Below are 23,428 nucleotides of genomic sequence, written 5' to 3'. Positions count from 1 at the left end.
TTCTAATGTTTTGGGTGGTCCGTGGAGGAGGAGATGGAGTTGGAGAAGATGAGGGTATATGTGTAATTTTATATTTTTTGTTTTATTTATTTATGTTAATGACACGTGTCACGACCTTATTGGTGCGTGACATTACCCATATTTAGGTAAAGTGGTCAAGAAAAAAGTGGGGTGTATTAGACACACTTTTAAAAGGTTGAGTGTGTAATATTATTTGTGTCCACAGAAAGTGTGTAACAGGGATTTGGTCCATTGTTCGGGTGCCAACTTATGTATTTTGCCATCTATGTATTAAACTCATGTTGTATAGAAATTACTTACCTCAAAGTGCTGGGTGAAAACCCTCTTCCAAAAGCTCCAAAAATTGCCCAAATCCGAGACTCAAAACTCAAAAATGAGTAAAAAATGGCTGACTCCCGTATTTAGGCAATGTTCTAACTCTATTATATTGGTTCATACACCTTTCAAAATATGACCTACTATAATATTTTGATAAGTTAAATATTCTTGGTGTTTGTGATGCTATTTACAAAAAAATTGATTATTCATCTTTGTAGATTCCGACAATATCCAATCTTTTTTACCTACAAATAATTCATCATACGATGAATCATTGATTACTCACAAAAACTATATTTTAGTACTTATGTATATTTATTTATTCAAATGTTTGCTTTTATAATAAATATTGCTATTATTACAAAAATTATATAATATGACTTGGCATACACGTGCAACGCACGTAGCGAGAGACTAGTATAAAGAAAATGGGATAAAATATAAGTTTTTTAAATAAATGGGCTAATTAGCCTTTATTCAAGTTGTCAGGTGGGCCCATTTTCATGCTAATTTTCATTGTTCACGCGCTCTTGCGCAACTGATTTCACACAATATGCTATATAAGCGATGAGAGTTTTATTATGAAGGGGATATAGTTCACGAGGTTTTCAGGACACTCGATAATTTAGGTAGGAAACTGACAAAAATCGTATAATTTAGACGGGTTTGAGGGTATTAACTCAATGTATAATTGACAAAGTTATATAGTGTATATATACTGTTATATATACACTAGGACCCCTTAAATAATTTATCTGCTTAGTAACCAAAAGCAAGGCAGACGAGTTTGTTTTGTAGCTTGCTCAAGCACTTCAGTTACCTGAAGGATTCGGGTTAGAAACCTGCCTCCTGCTCTTTTTATTTTTTAAAATTATTTTAGTCAAGTGGTTTTTTATTTTATTTTTTTGAATTCTTAAATACTTGTACATAATAGTTAACCTAAAGTCTTACTTTTATCCTTTTCCAAACTAAAAAACAAAACCAACGCCTCCCCGCCTAAACCCTTTAGCTAATAAACAAAACCTTTTTTTCAATTAACCCTTTTCCGCTTCTGCTCGAGCTCAAATTCGGCGACCGGCAGTCCGAATCGCCGGCGGCTACTGGATTGAAGCTCTACTTCAACTGATATTGTAAGTTTCTTTGAGTAAAATCTTGATTTTACTTGAGTAAGTTTTTTCTTTCTTTTGAAAATATTAACTTAGCAAAGTAAGTTGGTATCAAAATTTTGCTTTTTCTATTCTACTGCTAAAATAAGTGATAATTTTAGCTAAAAGCTCGTTAATGTCTTAACTTGCAGCCCAACTACGCCGCTCCTGCTCCTGCTCCTGCTCGGCCACCCTCTGTTCGCTGATACTCACATACAAACCCTAATTCCCTAATTCTCTCTTTCTATATATTCACATTAACACCATTACACTTTTTTTTGGATTGCTAGAAGCGGAATTGGATAATGGGTAAGTCTGTTTCTGTGTTAAATAATCTGTTTTTCAGATTTTCCTTTATAAGTTCGATCTTTTTTTGTTGATGGGGGTGCTTTTGTGTTGTGATTTCAGATAAGAGGACGTCTCGTAAGGAAATTAGAAAAGAAGCTCGGTCGGCTAAAAAGCAGAAGAAGTTTGATTCATGGCTCCAACATCAAGTAAATTATTTTTTTCTGATGTACAATTAATTCTTTTATTCAGGATGTAGCTTGAAAAACATTGAAAATATGCATATTGTTTTATTTTAGCCTGGTAGTATATAGGAAGAGATTTTGGTTGAGTTTTAGGAATAGCAATTTAGAGATATCAAGTTAAAATCCTAACTACAACATCAGTGTGATTCAGCCCTGGTGGGCATAATTAGCGAACACTTGTTGTGGACTGTAACAGGCTGCCTGGTGATTAGCCTGAGGTGCAGCCAAGCTGGCCGGACATCACTATTATTATTAAAGCATCTTATCTTAAAAGCTTCTATTACTAGGTTGTTGTTAGAGCATAAGCACCTTCTTCCTTTTTTTTTGAGGGGGTGGGGATGTGTGGTTTCTAATTAATGAGGATGTTCATGAAAAACCGACAAATGGCATTTGATGAGGCGAAACACTAATGTAGATATAGAATATTTATTTATGCAGATGTTTTTCTATTTGACATAAGGTTTAACTATTACTTTAGATCCACGATAAAGCATGGAAATTCACCTTGACTGGATTTTTTTTCTGACACTGGCTTCTGTTTTTGGTTGTAGCAAACACAAAAAATGCGGAGATCATTGCCAAATTTAAAATCAACACAGGCAATCCAGTCACGGAAGAATAGCCAAGCTCAAAGACATGAACATCTTCCTTCCTTAAATTCCAGCGTTCGAGTTAAGAAAGACTTAGAAACTTTTCCACGGGTAGATGCTTCTAAAGTGGAAAATAGGAGCTTGAAAAGGACAGAAGGCTCAAATAGAAAAGCAAAGACCTCTATGGAGTCCAGTGTTGACTTGCAGGCATCTCCACGGTTGGAATCTTCTAAGGTGGAAAATAGGAGTTTGAAAAGAAAGGATGCCTCAAATAAAAATTCAAAGACAATATTTATGGAGTACCTTGAAATGGAAAAGAAGGGAGAAGCTACCTCCGCAGACATAGATTTGAGATTGGAGAGAAAACACGCTAAGAAACTCAAGGTGAAGAATGAGAAATTGCAAGGAGATGATGATATTGATATGTTACTTGAAGGAAGTGAATCTTTGGAGGGTACTGATATTGACACTTCGCGCAAGAAACAGATAAAGAAGTCGGTGGATGAAGTTTTAAATGGTAAATTTGTTCCTGAGGATGGGAAGTTTGATCCTTCATGTGTTAGCGATGTTGATCACGGAAACACAGATTTACAGACCAAGCAAAAAGAGTCAAAGAAGATGAAAAGAAAGAAAACGAAGTTTGAGGAGTATCTTGAAACTGAAATGCGTGGAAGGGTTATTTCAGCAGATGATGATCTGGCTTTGGAAAGAAAGCTTGCGAAGAAGCTCAAGGTGAAGGGAGGGAGATTACAGGGGGGTGATGATGAAATGAATATGTTATTTGAGGGAATATCTTCAGTTCTAGATTCTTGTGAGGATGAAAATAGACAACTTGCTGGAGAAGTGTCTCCAAGGAGTGATAAGAGCTCCTCAAATAAAAGATATAAAGAGAAAAAATATAATAAAGAAGCACAAGGAGAAGATCAAGAACAGGAGGGAGAGCAGAAAGCTGAGAGCACTCTATGCTGTACAGATGCGAAGGCAACAGCTGGAGAAGTTTTATCTGCTGGATCCGCTGCCAAAGGAAATGGAAAATACGTTGCTCCACACCTGAGGTCACACCTCAGAAGTGAATCAGAAGAGCATGCTCAAATTCGTCGACGACTAAGAGGTATGATGTTTGGTAAACTTGCATTCGTGTTGCTTGACTTTGTAAACTTATTTTTTTTTTGCAAAATGATCTGTGTTTCTTGCACCCTGAAGACCATTAACTGAGTCAATTTCTTTCAGGTCTTCTGAATAGGATGTCCGAGGCTAATGTTGAATCGATCACTAGTGAAATTTCCACGATCTACCAGGTATGCTACTGATTCTAATCCAATTTTTTTGAATGAACTAGTTTATTCACGAAAACAATATATTCCGTATTTACATGACTTCACTAGTAGGTAAAATCATCAACCATAGTTTGTCCAAGAGTTTTTCACACTTAAAACTCAAATCACAGTATCACATCACTTAGTCGAAGCTAGAGAGATCACAGCAATAACATGATCTCAAAACATTGCCAAACTAAGAAATAAAATTCAACAAGAGGTGTTGTAGTAGTAGGTATAAGATTTCTTGCTTGTGGGAAGGAGGAGATATCACCTCTATCTGGACTAGACAACTTCCTATAAATGACCTTGAGCTTACTTTCTGTAGCACCTAAGTGATATCTAACCAATTGCTTTTGCGCATTCCATCAACCAGTGTTATTAAAAGCGCTCGCTTCTCGCTTTAAGCGTTGAAGCGATGCGAGGCTCTGTTCTATCGCGACTCACATAAAAAAAGCGCACGCTTTAACCGCTTAAGCGAGAAGCGCTGTGATGGAAAAAGCGCAAAAAAGCGTGCTTAAGCGATATGAAGGCATCTGCTAGGTTTTTTTTTTTAAAAATTTTGGCAAATAAACCGTCAGTTGCCAAATAAACATATGCTCTTCTGCTGCTCCAACGACTGCTGCTCCAACGACTGCTTCTTCTCCAGTTCTCTGTAAGTTTTTTCTTCTCTCTTCTTCTCTTCTTCTTCTTCTTCTTCTTTTTCTGTTCTTCTTCTGTTCTTCTTCTTCTTCTTCTGTTCGACTCCTTTTTTCTCTTTTTCTTTCTCTTTTTTTCACTTTCTATTGCTCTGTTTTAGACATCTAATTTATGCTCTGTTCTTCTGCCCTATTTTTCTCTTCTTCTTTCTATTTTTTCCACTTTTTATTGCTCTGTTTTTGTGCCCTAAAACTATGCTCTGTTTTTGTGCCCTAAAACTATGCTTTGTTTTTCTGGTTTATGCTCTGTTTTTCTGGTTTTATTGCTCTGTTTTCTGTTTTTTTGTTTTCTGCTAGTGCTCACTGCTCTGGTTCTTCAAAATTAACTGCTAGTGCTTAATATGTTATTTTTAATGAGTTCTTAGCCATTTATCTATGCCTATTTTTTTATTTTTTTATTTATGTATTAAATTGCGCTTCACATGAAAAAAGCACGCGCTTCGCTTCGCGCTTCTCGCTCGTCGCTTTTTTGCGCTTAACGCTTTCCAAAACACTGCCATCAACTGAGTTTCTGAGAAGCCAGTATGGTGCTGCAGAGTTTGAGTCCATAGTTGAGAGTGCTTCGAGCAGCATAAACAGAGGATTCTGCTAACATTGTTGGGCAGTATGCTATTGTGGTTTAATAGTTCATTAAACCAAGTTCAGAAAAGAAGAAAGCCATGTTCTCCATCTCCTGATTATCAGATGGTGTTGAAGCTTTTATGTACCTAACCGGAAAAACATAGGGAGATGACTGCTACGGGCTACCTGCCTTCTGTAATTTGGGTTGCCACTGTTTCTTTCTTCTGCAAAGTTTCTTTCTTTATTATTTTGTTGGAGTTCCTTCAGAAATTTGTGAGTTTCTTCACCAATATTCTGACTGATTTCTTGTATGAACATTCTATCACCAACTGCACTGTCCACACTCCACAGTGCTGTTCCATTTACCTGTTGCTAAGATAGGGATCCATAATTTATAGTGAAATATATGGCTGAGACAATTTATTGGTGTATATGTCTTTGAGGTTTCAGATTACCCCTACTGCGTTTGGACTCAGTGGTTCTGATAAAGCCGTTAGTGACTTCTTTAATTACATTTAGCAATTCGGGAGTTAGATCCTAAGAATCTAGTGGGAACTCACTGGGTTTGTTGTTGCTACCATTCAGAGGATAGAGAGATCATTGACGTCGCTTGTTGTCTTTACAGTTAACACTTGTGGCTGTTACATTCAGATATCTTTAGCTACCTATACAAGCTTCTCAGGAATATTTGTTTCATACTGTCATATTGATATTTATTGATTTGTTAGTTTCTTGATCACAACAGCATACCTTTTCTTTTAAAAATATCCTGACCAGTGAGACTATACCTAAACATAAATTATTTTCTTGTTCTATTGTCGTGAATTAGAAAATGACTTACTTGGATTTACACCTAACGTTAGTGTTTCCCCCTTGGCAGTCTGTTGGTCGAACTTTTGGTTCTCAGATTATCAGTGAAGAGGTTTTGGCATCATGTTCTAGAGGTCCTCGTGGCAATGAACAGTAAGCATTTGCCTTGTCTTTTCTGAAGTCAATTTATCCAGTCTAATTTTCTAGAGAAAGCTTATTTCTGAATAATTTTCTAGAGAACAGTGATTTCAAAGCTGGAACCAACATTAGCTTAATTTTCTTGTATCATTTTCTGTCAACGTTGCTTCAAGATGCTTGTTTCCTAACAAGGGTTTCACAGAAGCTAAGTGGACTGAGTGTTTGAAAATAGTACTGATAAAAATTTTGTTTGTCAAAATTTGATTGAAGATGGACTTAAGTCTGCAAATCAGAGAAACCTTTTTGATGTTTTGTGGCACAAAGCAATCTTTCTGGTGATCTGTATATTGATTTTAGTTATTTCAGCTTGTTACACCTGCAGAAGTCCGACAATAGTTAGCACCTTTTTAGTACTCCTTGAGCCTTAATGCCTTATTGTTTTCTCTCATTATGCTCTGAGTTACATTTATTTGCTTATGTGATGGCTGGTTGTAGTTTAGCAAACATCATAAGTGGATGGCATATCAGGGTATGCAGTCTCTTTGAGTTTTGTCACCCACCATTTTATTTCCTTTTCTAACACTTGAAGATTGGTGATGGCCAACTAGCTAGTTGTTAGTGCTATCTGACTATCCTCTTACTAATGACATGTTTCCGTTATAACTGATATACCTCGACTTTCCATCTTCTGGTGCTGAATTTTGCACTCTCAATTCACTTATTTCTTTTACTTTTTGTGTAAAAGGTATGCAGCAGTTTTTGCTGCTTTTGTTGCTGGCATGACATGTTTGGTTGGGATGGATTTTGGCGCAAAACTTCTGGCATCTCTGGCTAAATGTTTTGAGGTATCGACACATTTACAAGTGGTAGTTTTATGGATCAAAGAACTTTTTCCAAAAAAAAGGAGTTGGAATTTAGTGGAGGCGCATTTAATCTTCTTAAAGTCTATGTTATGTAGTAATGTTTAAAAGCATATGTTGCTTGTCCCATCTCACATAACTTCAAAACAAAATAAATTTACAACGTAAATAACTTGTTGTATGTTTTATTTAGGATGAGTATCTGAATGAAGATAACCTGTCTGTTAGGAACCTGATGCTTCTGCTCTCGTACTTGTACACTTTTGGAGTTTGCTTAAGGTAACCACTAAATCTGAATCGATTACTCTCTGACTTGATTATTAGGTGGACAACCTTGGCATTGTACACATGCCTCCATATCTCCTTTGTTTCTTTTACTCTTGTTGTTAGATTTTCTATGGTGCTTTCCTTCAATATATTTGCTGTAACTTGTAAAGTTGCTAAATATATGAGGAGACGAGTAGGAAATTAGCTCATTCTTGTGGGATCAGATAGATCTAGACTTCTCTGATGTTCTTGCATAAGTGAACCTCAGGAAACAAAGTTAATATATGGATTGAAGACGGGCCCCTAATATTCCAAAAATAATTTGACACCCCATGTTAAATTGTTCAAAAATTAAGCCTTTTTAGCCATTCACGAATTTACCTTATTCCGGTAGAAGAACATTCAGCCGGGCTCCTATGATTCAGGTCTTACCATAATTTGCAGTTGCTAAAACGTGTGATGTGTATTAGATTAAACAAGAATGTATATGATGCTTTTATGATAAAAGAAGAGATGTTCTTCTGAGGAAAATGCATTTTGGAGACAAATCATGAAGGCTAAACATGGCGAAGAAGATTATTGGCACACTAAAACAGTCCAAGCATCACATGGAATTAACCCATGGAAATTTATAAGTAAGCTATGGGATGAATATAGAAACAATACCCAACTCAAGCCAGGAATGGTGAATATGTCAGATTCTGGGAAGACAAATGGCTGGGTTCTAGTACTCTTAAAGGATGAATTCCAGCAGTTATATAAGCTGATACTCTCACATGCCTCTGCTAATCAATGCAGTAGAGGTGGAAACTGGAGTTTATTCCTTGGAAGAAACATTCAAGATTGGGAACTAGAGGTGTTGTAAATCTTTTGTGGAAACCTGGTGTGGAGTTGCAGCAGTAATGGTTTATTTGCTGTGAAGTCATGCTACCTGAAATTGTCCAGTAGCAGTAACATCATAGAGAATTGGCTTTGGAAGTTAGTGTAGAAAATTAAGATTCTTACCAAGATTGCATGTTTCACTTGGACAGCCCTCTCTGGAGGATGTTTAACACATGACAAGTTAACAAAGAGGGGTTTCCTCACTCAGCAATAGATGCTATATGTGCACAACTATCTGAAGATGCTTCTCACCTCCTACTTCACTGTCAAATGGTGAGAGGAATATGGTCCATAATCTTCTTCTTTTGGGGGTACGTGGTGTAGTCGTCTACAACATCAAGGAAGCCTACAGAAGTCTACAACATCACGGAAGCCTACAGAAGTGGTGGTCAATAGAAAGTTGGAAAATCTATCCGGAAGATTATGCTCACTTTATTTGTTATGCCTGCATCTACTTGGTGCTTCTTTAATGAAGTTCCGTTTACCTTATCAGAAAAGATACAAGAGATGTTATTTGCAAATAAATTAAGGAGAGCAACATAGAGAAAGATGTTTGTAATACTTACCACTTTCCACATGTCAAGCAAATGACTACTCTTCGTCCCCCTGTGGGTAAGAGGCAATATTGACAATCTTCTCTCTCCTCCCTCTCCTTGCATGCCCTGTATGTGCTACCGTAAATAAACAAAAAGGAGAATACCCTCACTTAGATTTCAAAGGAGCAACAAGAGCTGCAGTGAATTTTGGCAACTTGTGTCCTTTTTCTTCTTTATATTTTAATCATGATGTGAATCCTTGTAGAATTAAGAGAAGTAGTCTGTAGTTACTTTCATATATTCGTACCCTCATTAATTCAATTGTATTTCTTATGCTTCTCAGTGACTTGATATATGATTTCCTGGTGACGTTGAGCAATAGATTGACAGAAGTGGATGTTTCTACCATATTGACAGTCCTACAAGGTAATAAACTTACCTTCTGACTGTGGCTTTCTTTGTTGGAATAATCTGATCATCATCATCCAATTACTTTCTCCTTCTTTACTCCTGGCCTGTTCTCTCTTCCTTGAATAATAGTGAGAAATTAAAACAAATTATTCATGAGTTACCGGGCAGTGTTAATTCGTGGTGACTTATTTCCCTTCATCTCTTATAACTCTATGATTTAACATTCTTTTCACCAAAAAAAAAGTTTTCTTAACTTGGGCAAATGTTTTTTCTTGCTATCTTTGTATGTTCCAAACGTGAAGAATGCTCCACTTTTTTCAACATTTTAAATTAAAATTTTTGTTGTCAGCTTTTATGCTAAAAAGAGTATAGATAAGATGACCTTTATTTGGGCTCATATGATACCTCTATAGGGTGTCTTACCAAAATTTTTACCACAAAGTGGTATGTAAAAGCTTTAAATTTGTTATCTAATTCCTTCGTTCGTGTTGCGTAGAATGCAAAATAAGCATTAGAAAATCAATTATAAGGATAGAAAAATTTGACCAATGAATATCAGAAGGAATAAGTCGTATAAACTGTGAAATTACTCGCATTATCATGGGAATGTTTTAGTAATTTCCTTGAAGCTAACTGGTTCTTGTATCAATGTGGCAAAACACAATGTATTTTGGCAACTGATTTTTTTTCCAGTTCTGATTAGTCCGAGTATTATATAGTATTTAATCCTACATGATTTTGCTGAACAGCTTGTGGGATGAAATTGAGAGGTGATGATCCCGTTGGCATGAAGAACTTTATAGTTAGCGTTCAGAATAGGGTGAATGAATTGAAAGCTTCATCTGGAGAAGGGCAATCAAACACTATCGGAAAAAGGGTATGCTAATGCTTTGTTAAAAAGATTGCTTCTTATTCTACCTCTGCTGACCACATAAGTTTCTGGAACCTCGTTAATCTGTATATTTGCGTACTGGTTTTGTGGCAGATGGAGTTCATGCTTGAGATGATATGTGATATCAAAAACAATAAAAAAAGGACCAAGGAGGATACCTTGCAGCTTACCCGAATAAAGAAATGGCTACAAAAGGTGCTTGTTGGATTCAGCTGTTTTGGATGAATAATTATCTATTGGCACATTTTAATCATTTGATCTTGGTCCCCTTTGCATTGAGCATTTCATCTATCTTATAAATTCCTTTTTTTTATTTATGAAAAAGGTAAATTATTTTATTAAAGAGTGTACTAAGAAGTTAACCAAAAGGATTGCGATAGAGAAGCTTTCCTTCTGTATGTTGAAGGAAGGCAAAAGATCTAACATAGAGTTCATGTCAGATTTTATTAAAGAATGTACTAAGAAGGTAACCAAAAGGATTACGACAGAGAAGCTTTCCTTCTGTATGTTGAAGGAACGCAAAAGATCTAACATAGAGTTCATGTCAGATACAATATCCTTCCTGCACCATAAGTAAAGACTCTTTAAACGTGTAGATTCTCTCCTACCATTAGAACATCTGTTGCTCTTTCCTGCCAGATATTCCAGAAAATGCAAGTAGGAATTGCTTTCCAATATAATCTTATGTTCTTAGTAGAGTACTGCTCATACCAGCTACTTACAGCAAGTTTAATGCACCCTGGCATGACCCACTGAACTCCAAAAATGGCCAGAAATTTGCCCAAATCTGCTTGGTAAAGGTACAGTGAAGCAAAAGATGATTCATGACCAACTATCATAATTTCCTTCCATTCTCCCCAAGAGTTTTGTATAACATGTCTCGACTGTGATCCTGCCATCTTTCTGAAATTTCTATCTCAAAGTATCAGTCACATGAACACTAAGAGATGCTGTTTCCAAATTTTGGATCAAATCATTAATGCCATCGATTTCCCAGTCAAATAGCTTTCTTTTCAAATGAAGATTCCATCCCTAGGTGGAGTAGCAGTCTGCTACAGTGCAGCCAACTTTTATTTGTACAGATTTCATAAAGGTCTGGAAATTGTTCTTCTAAAGGAATATCGTCAAGCCACCTGTCAGTCGACGTCTTCACCTTCCTTCAATTCCCATCTTTCAGCTTGAGGCTATCAAAAAATTCATCCCAAAGGTTCCTGGTGTACTTCCAGACAGACACACCATACGCCTTTTTAGCACCAACACATTCCTCACTTTTAACATATTTAACAGTAAATAACATCTTTTCATAGGCCGTTACCGTTATCATTAAGCCTCCAGTGCCACTTCAGTAACAAACTTTTATTCTGCAACTTTAAATTCTTTTTTTCCCAGACCACCAGATTTTACAATTCCCCATTTTACCAAATGGGCCTTCTTTTTTTCTTGGCTACCGTCCCACAAGACATTTCTCCTTAACCTGTCTAGTTATTATTTTCACTTTCACAGGCATGGGAAATAGGGTCATTATGTGTGTGGAAACCCCATCTAAGACACTGTTCATTAGTGTCAGCCTACCCTAAAACAAATGAACTGCTTCCATGGTGTCACTTTCTTTCACATTTCTCAATCACCCGTTGCCTGACATTAGCATCATCATTTCTTCTCCTAAAGGAATACCAAGGTAAATGGTAGGGGAACTCTCAATCCTACAACACAAGATAGCAGCCAGCTTGTGAATGATGTGATCAGAATTTACTGAAAATATGCTGGTTTTTTGCCCAATTTACACGCAAACCAGAAATAGGGTCAAAAGCTAACAGTATTGCTTTCAGATGCAAGAGTTTCCTTTATCTGCACTAGTGTTTTTGAGAGCGAGAGGCACAAAAAAGCGACAGGGGCTCGCCTCGCTTCAAAAGCAAAGCACAAAGCGAAGCGCACACTTCATTGAAGTGAAGCGCAATTCTTAAAATACATATAATATATATAATAATTAATTTTATAAACTGAAATACACATTAAAAAAATCAAATAAACTAAAATATAACATATATATATATATATATATATATATATATATAAAATATATATATAATAATGAATTTTCTAAAATGAAATACATATAAAATTAATCAAATAAACTGAAAATATAACATATATATAATAATTAATTTTATATACTGAAATATACACTAAAGAAATCAAAAAAACTGAAAAATATAACATATATAAATAATGGAAGAAACAAGGAAAAAGGAAGCAGAAGAATCAAACAAGCGCTGGACTCCAGCGACTGGTCAGAACTTAGAAGAAAAAAGAAAGAATAAGGAAGAAGAAGGAAGAAAGAAAGAAGGAAAAAGAAAGAAAAAATAGGAGCATCTGGATGGGAACAAGAAGAAGAAAGAAAGAAGAAAGAAAAAAATGAGAAGAAGAAAGGAGAAGAAGAAAATTACCTGGAAACCCTAGTTTTGTCGATGAAGAAGAGAGAAGGGGTCTTTGTTTTGTTGAGCAATTATAGAAGCGAGCTTAGGGGTCTGTTTTGTATAATTTACAAACAGACCCAATTTTTTTTTTTTTATTTTAAAAAAGGGCCCAACTGCGATTTTTTAACAGAAGCGATCGCTTTATCGCTTTATCGCTTCGACGCTTTGTCGATTTGTCCACTGAAGCGTGCGCTTCACACGGTCGAGTCGCCTCTCTCTGGGAAAATCAATGCTTTGTTGCTTCGCGTCGCTTCGCGCTTAAAGCGACGAAGCGATCGCTTTTTCAAACACTAATCTGCACTACACAAAACAAGGGTGTCATCAGCGTAAAAGATATGCGACACTTCCACTTTATTTCCATTTCTGCCTTGTGCTTGAAAACCTTCGATCCATTTTAATTCTGTGGCCCTTTTAAGCATCAGGCTGAGAACTTCCATTGCGAGTATAAAAAGATAAAGGTGAGTGAATCGTCTTGCCTCAAACATTTCTGTGTGGGGAAGAAACATTGTGGAGAGCCATTGATGATGGATACTCTAACAGCAGTAATGCAGTACTTGATGTATTGTATCCATTTGGCTCCAACTCCCATTAAATCCATCAGCTTAAATAAGAATTCCCAGTTTACGCCAGCAAAGGCTTTCCCAATGTCCAATTTGCATATCACCCCAGATTTCTTTCCCTTCTGTTAGTGATCAAGCCACTCATTTACCCAGCACAGCACTAATTGCTGTTTCCTTTAATAAATGCATTTTGGTTGCCGGAGACAAGCTTGCCAATAACCAGTTTCAATCTTTCGGCGAGCACCTTTGATATGATCTTTTAAATGCTGCCCAAAAGACTTATAGGCCTGAAATCCTTGATTTCCATAGCTCCTTTCTTTTTCGGGATGAGGATCATGAAAGTTGCATTGAAACTTCTCTCCAGATTGCCTTCATAGTAAAATTGCTCATCAAACTTAAAGACATCGTCTCTCAGAATGTGCCAACATTTTTGAAAGAAAGTCATGTCGAAGCCATCCAGCTCAGGTGCCTTGTCACCAACTAACATCTTTACCACTGCATCAAGCTCTTCCAAGTTGAAAGGCCTTTGCAACCATTCTCTATCTTCCAGAGATAAAGTCAAGATGCTGCTGTCACTCCAATGCTCCTTTTCAGTAAACAAGTTCCTAAAACTTTATTGTATGCCATCTGATATCATCAGATTTATCTTCAAGCTCCTTTGGTCTGCAGCTTATCAATAGAGTTATACCTCTATGAGCAGTCGCCACATCATGGAAATAACTTGTGTTCTTGTCTCCTTTTTGGATCCACAGCCTAGATTTTTGCCTCCAGGAAGTCTCCTCCGTGTTAGCATTCAAGTTCTCTAAGAATTTCACCCCTTTCCAATAAATTCCCAGTTGCTGCAGGAACACCCAACTCAGAAACATACAGTTCTTCCAACTTGTTGAGGGATTTAGCTTTTCTTTCCTCCAGTCTACCAAATACTTTTTTATTCCATTCTTTAATATCTTTCTTCAACTTTTCAGCTTTCTGGCTAACATTTTGTCTGGTTTCCCATGAATATCAGAGGATTTCCACCAGTTTCCAACCAAGTCAATGAAAGATTCATCTTCGAGCCACACATTCTCGAACTTAAAATAGGAGTTGTTCTTTTCAAATTCACCAGATTCCAGCATGATTGGGCAGCGATCCTGCACTGTCCTAGGTTGGGTTCTTGAAAACAATACAAGTCAACATTCCGTCTTTTCACCAGCATTTTAATTGTTTTCCTCCTTTTGTGATTGTTTATACCCCTGTTATTCCAGCTACAAATTTTCATCTTCATCTTCGATTTATACAGCTGCCTTCCCTGCTGCTCCCTTTTGAGTCTTCTCCAATTTTGATATCTGAAATCAAGGCATTGAGTTCCCCTTGACCTTTGGGTCTGGAGGATAGAGTTGGAATGCTAATTTTGGTACTGGTGTCTTTCTCAGGAAATAATAAAGATAGGTTTCAACTAGTCATGCAACACTCTCCTTCAATTGTAATTGAGTTGAATATAAAGATGAAAAACATGAAATAGTCTAGCAATACTTTGAGATTGCTTGGGAAATGATTCGTGTGAATTAAGCAAGCATTGCGTTGAATGTTCTATTCATCTTCTCATCTAAGTTGCTCGGATACGAGTGTGGGTGTTTGACACGGGTGCAGATCTAGAGGTCGGATCATTTGAAATGTAAATTCTAAGATTCAGGGATACAAATATTAGTACAAATACGGGTGCGGGGATCCGGCTGAAAAGATTTCAAAAAATATAAAAAATATCTCTAAATTATGAGAAATTTTGTGGAATACTTATGTATAGCTTGTAAAACGTGAATTTCTTTTTTACTCTCAAGTTGTAGATAAGTAAAGAATTCATTCGCAGATAAAGTATGCTACTTTCTTCAAATTTACCCTAGTGTTGGTTCTGATTTCGGGAATCAAATTGTATCTCGTCTCGAATTTTTCCTTTCGTTGTGGTCAAAGTACCCAAAATTGTTTGACCAGATTCGGTACGGATCCCATACCCATACCCATTTTAGTGTCGTGTCTACACGGGTGCGGAAACTAAATTGCCATGTCGGGGCAACTTAGCTTCTCATTGTTATGGGTGTCAAGGTCTCTGTCAGTGCTTATATGAAATTTTGGAGAATGGTTGGCCCCTAGAATTGGTTTAGGCACAGGGGCTTCCTAGTTTTCTCCTACAAATTCTTGATAACGACTCTCTAACAGTCCAACTTGCATCCAGCTCTCCAATTGCCAAATTATCACTTCTGATTTATGGTCACAAATGCCTTTATTGCTTCATACCAAGAAAAAGTTGATTTTTTTGAATTAAGAGTGTATTCTCTTTGTTGAGAGAAAAAAAGGGTCTTTTTGGAAACACATGATAGATTGCCCTTGAACTACTCCTCTCTAGGAGACCCATGATAGTGCACAGGCACATCAAAGGTAGGAGAGACAACTGGTCTATTTGGTTGATGATTAGTAACAAAGAAGAGATTGCACATGATGGATTGGTTGCTACTTAACTATTTGAAAGCTATAAAAGGTAGAACATACTTTTTTTTTTGGTGGATGACGTCAAATCACAAATCCAACAATCTAGTCAAGCCTATGCTCTAGTTCAAATCTTATTTTTCTTCATAATACGTACTTTGACCTTATGCATAAAGTACCGTAATCATCAAATTGTGCAATAAAGGAGATCTTTCAATTATATGTGCACGTGTGTGTGTCTAAACCTTGGGAGACAGGGTTACCCGTAATGTGTTGGTGGGAGGTAGCAAATGCCCGGTAGAACTAGTCGAGGTGGCGCAAGCTAGTCCGAACACTACCACCATAAAAAAGAAGTGTGTATTATCAAGATGAAGAGGGAAGAATTGGAAGGATCATGTTTGGAGAAGGAGCTGTCACTTGTGTGAAAACAATAGTAGGAGATACAGAGGAGTTTCCCATAACAATTGATTTATACCAAGGTTCGGCATTGAGCCCCCTACTTGTTTACCCTAGTTATAGCTGAGCTAACCAACACGATATAAGATGATGTCTCATGGTGTGTGCTATTTGTTTTTGATATTGTGTTAATTGATGATTGTCTCATTACCTTGTTGTTGCTATTGTTTTCGTATTGCTTCATTTTTAATGTTCTTGAGTCGAGGGTCTTTCGGAAACAGTCTTTCTACCTTCATTAGGTACGTGTAAGGCATACGTACACACTACCCTTCCCAGACCCCACTTGTGGGATTTTACTGGGTTTGTTGTTGTTGTTGTTGTATTGTGTTAATTGATGAAATTAGCGAGGGTGTCAAACCAAAAGCTTGAGCTATGGAGAAGCACCTTATAGAATAAAGGCTTTAGGATGAGTAGAAGTAAGACTGAATACATGCACGGTAAGTTTAGTCAGCATGAGAAGAACGAAGTTGAGGTGAGATTAAATGGTATGGCGGTGCCAAAGTGTAAACAATTTAGATATCCAGGCTTGTTGTTTTAAGAGAATGGAATGATAGATGAAGATGTTACTTATTGGATTATAATTAGATGGTTGAAATAGTGAAGTGCTACCGGGGTGTTATGTGATAAAAGGATGCTTACCAAAGTGAAAAGTAAGTTCTATAGAATAGCTATAAGACTGGTAATGTTATATAGAGTGAATGTTGGGCTAAAGTCCAATATATTCACTACATGAGTGTTGCAGAGATACATATGCTAAGATGAATGTGCGTCCATACAAGATTAGATAAGATTGAAAATGACCACATTCACTAGAAGGTGCAAGTATATATTAGATTGTTTGGTCATGTCCTGCATCGACCTACAGATGCATCGGTCCATAGGTGTGAAACTATGGTGAGTGAAACTGTTAAAATGAGACGGGTAGACCTAAAATCACATGGAAGGAAGTGATCTCGAAAGACCTATAAATCCTTGGAACCAATGAAGATTTGGCTTTTAAGATAGGGCACGATAGAAGAAAAAGATCCATATAGGTGATACCTCCTAGTTGGAAATATGTTTTAGACTTGCTAGTGAACTTGTAATATTATTATTATATATATATATATTCACTTTCAGTTTTATTTTATTTTGGTATGATGAAGATATCAGTTGAGCTTAAAGAAAGAAGCAAGGATTCATGTCACTAGCCCCAACTTGTTTGGGACTGAGGCATAGTTGTTTTTGTTGTATGTATATGGAGATCGAAAAAGTGAATTTCCTCGGTGAGTAGCAAAGCTGCCCGATAAGTCATTTGCACCTTTTCCTTTCAGATGAACCTTTCCTGATCATTCTCCGAAAGTATACTTAATAGAAAGCTCTCCCTTTCTTTCTTCTTTCTGAGCCAGTATCTATATGGTTCAACCGACTCACTTCTTCATTTCCAATTCTGGAACTTTTTTGTTGATTCCTCCACCTCCCTTTTCCCCTCTTCTAGTATCTTTTCTTTTTGGAGTTATAAATTTGTTTGTCCCTTGTGAGTACTAAAAGAACTCATGTTTTACTTACTGTGTCTATATTTTAACTAACTCTATATCTGGTAATTGGATATGCAGAAGAAATATTTAAATGCTCCAGGACTGATATTACATCATTCTTAACCAGAATGTCATTGGTCATCTATTGATGCAAGGCTTTACCTGCTAGTCTTACTATACCAGTCATCTTTTTCGTATGTCATATTCTGTATTTCATATCTATTGTATTGCTATTATTTTATTATGCATTTTTATGGTACTAATATATCGGCTTCTGTTGCTTTATGAGTCGAGGGTCTCCTGGAAACAGCCTCTCTACCCTTCGGGGTAGGGGTAAGGTCTGCGTACATATTACCCTCCCCAGACCCCACGTGTGGGATTATACTGGGTTGTTGTTGTTGTTGTTGTCTTAACCAGATATGAGATCCATTTTATGTCCAATCTTTATTTTACTTTAATGCAAAAATTGGTTCATGATTGGATTTTGTGGAAGATGGCCTTTTAAATCTAGTGAAAATGTGCTGGCTTGCGCTCTAGAGAAACTAATGGATATATTTGTCGATCTAGTAGTGGTAGAACACTACTCTTGCAAGATTCAATAATTTTCTGCGAAAGATAAATGTAGAGGGCAAAAAATACTCTGTAAATAAGTTGCAAAGCTATTCTTTTGTTATTTGGATGGACAAAAGCAACACGTGATGGTAATAAGCTTGCCAAATTCCATTAAATTTGACATTCCTTAGATTACCACACTCACCATTGTCTCATCATCTGTCATCCTTGGATGTACATGTTAATTTCGTTATGTGCTTTGCTAATCTTAATCGCAGCTTAGAATAGATGATATATTGATTCGTGGATTGAAGTGGAGCAAGCTTCTTGATCCTTACAAGAGAGGCCAATGGTGGATAGCTGGGAATATTGATTCCACAACAACTGATATTCAAGATGTTGCCAACACAATTGACTTGGAGGTCACTGAGGCTCAAAAGATGCTCCAGCTTGCCGCTGCTCAGAGGATGAACACTGATGCAAGAAGGGCAATATTCTGCGTAATAATGAGTGGGGAGGACTATATTGATGCATTTGAGAAACTTCTAAGATTGGATTTGTCAGGCAAGCAGGTTGGCACCCCTTGGTTGAACACTAGGTAGGGGTAAGGTCTGCGTACACTCTACCGTCCCCAAACCACACTTGTGGGATCACACTGGCTTTGTTGTTGTTGTTGTTGTTGTTATTGTTGTGCTTCAAGTGTGCAAATTCTTTAATATCTATACATGCAGGATAGGGAAATCATGAGAGTTTTGGTAGAATGCTGTTTACAGGAGAAAGCTTTTAACAAATACTATTGTGCTCTAGCTTCCAAGTTATGCAGCCATGACAAAAACCATAAGTTCACTCTGCAGGTATGCCTTTTGCTCAAATGTATCCTTGCCAAGTTGTTTTACGTGATCGTTTGCACCTGGGGAATCGGGGAGGGGGGCGGGGGTTCAATTGTTACATCCCCTAATCTCTAGAAAGGGAAAACTTACATCTCATCTTGACGCAAGTCGGAAAAAAAGAAAAGACAAATGAAGATAGAACAGTGCAAATTTCTTGTGCTTTTTGTTTCCTGCTTGGATTGATGTATGCAGTTAGAGGTTCAAAGTTTTTCTTAGTAATAGTCTATTTCTGACCTGTGACTCAAGTTAATAGTGTGTTAAATTGAGACCTTAGTGGTGGTTCAAGAATTTCCTTGATACATAAAATAGTACTATTTGAGATCATATGCTCATTTTAGCTATAAAGGATGAATATGAAGAGACTATGGACAGACAGTTTTTACTCTTTCTGTCTCACCCCATTGGTCCTCATTTTCCCTTTTTATTTGTTTTGGGGTGGGGTGGGGTGGGGTGGGGGGTTTATGTTTGAGAATCATCTGAAAAATGGTACTCACATGAGCTGATGGTTGCACCCAACAAAATTACACGCACTAACCTCCTAATGGTAGTGCAACTTATTAAGTGTAATTAGTTCCAAAGAACAGGGTATTACATACTAATGTCAAAACCATAACCATGCTAATCCAATGTCATTTGCAGTACTGCCTCTGGGATCATTTCAAGGAGCTCGACTCGATGCAGCTGATCAGATCAATGCACCTATCCAAGTTTGTGGCGGAGATGGTTGCTTCTTTTAGCCTTTCACTTGCTATATTAAAGGTTATTGATCTCAGCGATTCTTCACAACTGACTCCAAAAAGAATCATGCATTTCCGGATGCTATTCGAGACCATCTTGGAATTTCCTGAAAAGCTTGTGTGGAACATTTTTACTCGAATTGCTGTTATGCCAGAGTATGAATCCCTTCGAGATGGGATTGTCTTGTTTATCCGCAAGTACGTTGTGGATGACCAAAAGTCTCTGGCAGATAAATTCAAGATTGCAAAGAAAGCCCTTAACAATGTTGAAGGAGTCATCATGTAAGTCTCTGCATAATGTATTCTAGCTTTAGGATTTTGCAGGAATGGTTAGTTACTGGAATGTCATTAACCCATTTTTGGTTGAGGGTTTTCTTGATTTCCGAAATCATTTATTTAACCAACTTACATAGGATATATGTGACGAGAATTTCAGTGTAGAAGTGTCCTAGCTCATATTTGGAATTGCATAATGTCTCACTTGTGAACCTTTCTCAGGAGCTCATATTTGATTCCAGTCACGGCCTACTACTTTTTAATTACCTATTTATGCATTATTGTCCTCCAATGACAAAAAGAAAGAATTTTAAAACCCAACCAGTTAATTAATGAAAAGGCAATCTGGTATTTTTAAGTGGAGAAGGAATGAGAAGTTGTTTATCATTCACCCAGATTTGAAATTGGAACAGCGAATTCTCAGTCACAAAATAAAGAAAAGTATTAAAAGATGAAAAGGAACACACTAGCTAAAGGACTCACCATTATAACGGGATATGTTTGTTCTTTTCAAAGTAACTCCTCATCCTTATAGGCATGAATTTGGATTTAGTGGGATCCAATCCGAGCATTGGATATCGGGTGTAAAACCAAAAAAAAAAAAAAAACTCTTCAATTAACCTTTACCATTTTAAAAATGTTAGAATGTCGGGAACGGAATAGCAACTTATGAAAAGTTCTAATACCATCAAAAGCTTTTAATTCTAGCTTTCTTCCCTTCCATCCCACTTTCATTCTACTATCTTCGCTTCCATCGCAATTCACGGGTGTGTCTTTCTAATAAAAATCAAAGAATATAAAAAATATTAAGAGGGTGTTTGGATTGCCTTTTAAGTTGGTCAGATCAACTTTGAAGCTCTTTTTAATATTTTAGTGTTTGACAAGTCAAAAAGTACGTAAATAAGTTAAAAATTACTTAAAACAAGCTAAAAGCAATAAGCTGGGCAACCTCAATTTTTTTTTTTGGCTTATAAGCTATTTGTGCGGCACTTTTTTTTTTAATTCAATCCAACCAGGCTCTAAATTGTAGTTGTTGAATTCAATATGATATACTTCCTTTTCTATTTGTTGAGACTCTCTTGGGGCTCGCCCCAAGTTAGGCACTAACGCCCCAAGACTCACGTGTGGAACTCTTTGTTCACGAGGCTTATGCTCCAGGCACCCGATTGCGTGCCCCCTATAGGCGACGCTTAGCGCCTAGAACTCACCTAACAGCTCTTGCAGAAATTACGTTGTAAATTCCTTACTTAACATCACAACAACAACAAACTTAGTGTAATCCCACATGTGAGGTCTAGGGAGATATGTGTGTGTAGACTTTACTCCTAACTTGTGAAGGTAGAAGAGCTGTTTTCCATAGATCCTCGACTCAAGAAACAATGAAAATAAAGCAACGAACAGTAGCAATAACAATGAAATAGGGTAACAGAAGCGAATAACACAACATGTAATAATAAAGAACACGGAATACGAAAAATACAAGAAAAATACTAGTACTACTGGTAAGCCAAAGAGAAACTAACAACTACCTGTCAAACTTCTTTCGGCTGATCCTAGACTGGATACATTTTCCCACTTCACAATTTAATTATCCTGCATTTATCCAAATATTTCTGCTCAATTATCAGGTTATTTACTCAATCGTTATGTTCTTTATTTCCTGTAACTTAAAGAAAATATCTTTTGTTTCTCTTCCGAAGCCAACACCGTTAACCTCGGAAGGGTTGGGTTCATTGGCAAGTTCTAAGTCAGGTATGCAATTTCATACTTTTTGTGTTTCAGGCGGTCAACTAGGTGAATCTCTTAAGGTCCTTCCAGCTGGTTCAGGATGTGCTGCTACTGATGTACCACAACCAGTTGTTCAGCAGAAAACCAAATTGATAATTGAAGAACTAAATCTGCAAAAAGAAGGTGCTAACTCGATTTTTTTACTCTGACTTTCTTCAGTTTTGGTGTGATAGCTTTCTTGTCTGTGGAAGCTCTTTATCGAACAAAATATACGGGTATCGCGTTACCAGCTGTGTCACTGTAACTTCATGTATTGGAAAGGAAAAATATTGTCACAAGTTTGTTTTGGTCATTCTTAGCTGTAGAGGGTTTTGTTATGTCATGGAAAGTAGTTGAAGTCAAGATAAAGAAAGATAAAAGTCTTAGATGGTATTATCAAACTTTAAATATGGTAATTCCTGTGAAGTCCAAATTCATTAATTGAACCAAGCATTTGGACATGAGATTTTCTCACTCAATTCGTGTAAAGCAGGTAAGCTGTGTTGGACCCTCATGGTATTTCGTTAATATTGCTGATAGAATCAAACTGAGTATCGCTGACATTGAAATTCTTGTTAATGATTTGTTTCTTTTAAGGAAGCTGTATAATTTCTTAATGCATCACTGCAAAAGTAGACATGGAAAACATTTTTCTAAACTTTTCAGCAAACAAAACAAAGCGCTGCCTTTTTAAATTAATGTATAATAGGTTTGATCAGTAACATGCATATCATGATATCAAGTTGGGAACTGTGATATGGCTCTACATCTTTTGGGCCAAATACCTTTTTTGCTCAATATCTCAAAACAATGTCGTTATGAGGGTTTCTTTTAGTTAGGCTGTATATAATTGAGGTCAATATCAGGGAATATCCATTTATAGAGCAGCAGCCTATTTAGTCTTATTGGAAACATCAATTAGTAATCACATTAATTCTTTAGAAGTAAAGAGCTGCATTTTGTCCAACTCAGTTTTCTACTGTCTTGGAGCCATGCATCTTGGTTCTGGCTTTTAGTCTTTACAACTTAAACAAGGTTATATAGGCATATTATCTACGCACACTTTGTGTTTCTTCCAATTTATCAGCTGCATCATTTAGTCTATTCCAGTTATGTTATGTGCCAGTACTCATTATTTGGCCTGATCTGCAGAAATAGATACAAATGCAAAAAGACACAGATGCTCAACTGCAACCAAAACATATTCTGTTATCAGGGATCCATGTCCTGCTGCCTCCTGCTCGCCTGATGGGCAGTCTTCTGCTTCAGCGGTCTTTGATCATTCAATTGCGGAGTCTGTTGATTCTGGTACATATGCTGGGACCAGTATTTTGCCAAACGAGAAGATTTTCATTTTCCCCCGGAATGAAAACATGGAGCTTCCGAATGGTGCTTGTGTTTTGCCTTGCAGCGATGAAAAATGGGTTGCTGCTAGCTTAGAATTGAATCGAAATCGCTAATTGCAGAAACTTACTTTTGTGATGCTTTTTGATGAATCTTGTTGATAAGCGTAACTCAGATAATGCTGCTTTCTTTTGTAGGAGTACTACTATATATTTGTGTAAAAGAAACCATCTTTGGACAATTGATATAGAAACTAATCTAGGCTATCTCGTCTGAGTATGCTTATGAAGAAATTTCTAGATGCCGTAATACTTTTTAGAAAACGGGCAAAATGTTAGTTTGCGAAGCAAGAAAACACAAGAGTAAACAGTTTAACCAATTCTGAGATATCCTTTGCTGGCACTCTTTAGCCCTATG

At 36.8% G+C, this 23,428-nt stretch overlaps 1 protein-coding gene across 2 annotated transcripts; it reads left to right on the top strand.

The window, feature by feature from the left end:
• Positions 1–1,284: 1,284 nt before the first annotated feature.
• On the top strand, positions 1,285–23,277 carry LOC107816520 (uncharacterized). 2 transcript variants are annotated; one of them, XR_012704830.1, is made up of 16 exons: positions 1,287–1,469; positions 1,637–1,793; positions 1,893–1,978; positions 2,566–3,715; positions 3,835–3,902; positions 6,060–6,142; positions 6,873–6,972; positions 7,181–7,266; positions 9,016–9,098; positions 9,833–9,960; positions 10,069–10,170; positions 18,276–18,569; positions 18,729–18,851; positions 19,527–19,906; positions 21,683–21,811; positions 22,820–23,277. XR_012704830.1 is itself a non-coding variant. In XM_075243511.1 (14 exons), exons 2-14 carry the CDS (start codon positions 1,790–1,792, stop codon positions 19,908–19,910), a joined length of 2,691 nt encoding a protein of 896 aa, XP_075099612.1. In that variant the 5' UTR covers positions 1,285–1,469; positions 1,637–1,789. The 2 variants fall into 2 exon arrangements, 1 of the variants encoding a protein (XP_075099612.1); XM_075243511.1 differs by lacking the exons at positions 21,683–21,811; positions 22,820–23,277 and having other exon boundaries at positions 1,285–1,469; positions 19,527–19,910.
• The last annotated feature ends 151 nt before the right edge of the window (positions 23,278–23,428 follow it).

The sequence above is a fragment of the Nicotiana tabacum genome, chromosome 22 (assembly GCF_000715075.1).
Source record: "Nicotiana tabacum cultivar K326 chromosome 22, ASM71507v2, whole genome shotgun sequence".
Lineage (NCBI taxonomy): Eukaryota > Viridiplantae > Streptophyta > Magnoliopsida > Solanales > Solanaceae > Nicotiana > Nicotiana tabacum.
This window is presented reverse-complemented; position numbering and strand designations above follow the sequence as displayed.

Coding starts and splice junctions, on each gene's coding strand:
- LOC107816520 (XM_075243511.1), top strand. Junction 7,267..9,015: donor ACTTTTGGAGTTTGCTTAAG/GTAACCACTAAA, acceptor TATGCTTCTCAG/TGACTTGATATATGATTTCC. Junction 18,852..19,526: donor ACCATAAGTTCACTCTGCAG/GTATGCCTTTTG, acceptor TGTCATTTGCAG/TACTGCCTCTGGGATCATTT.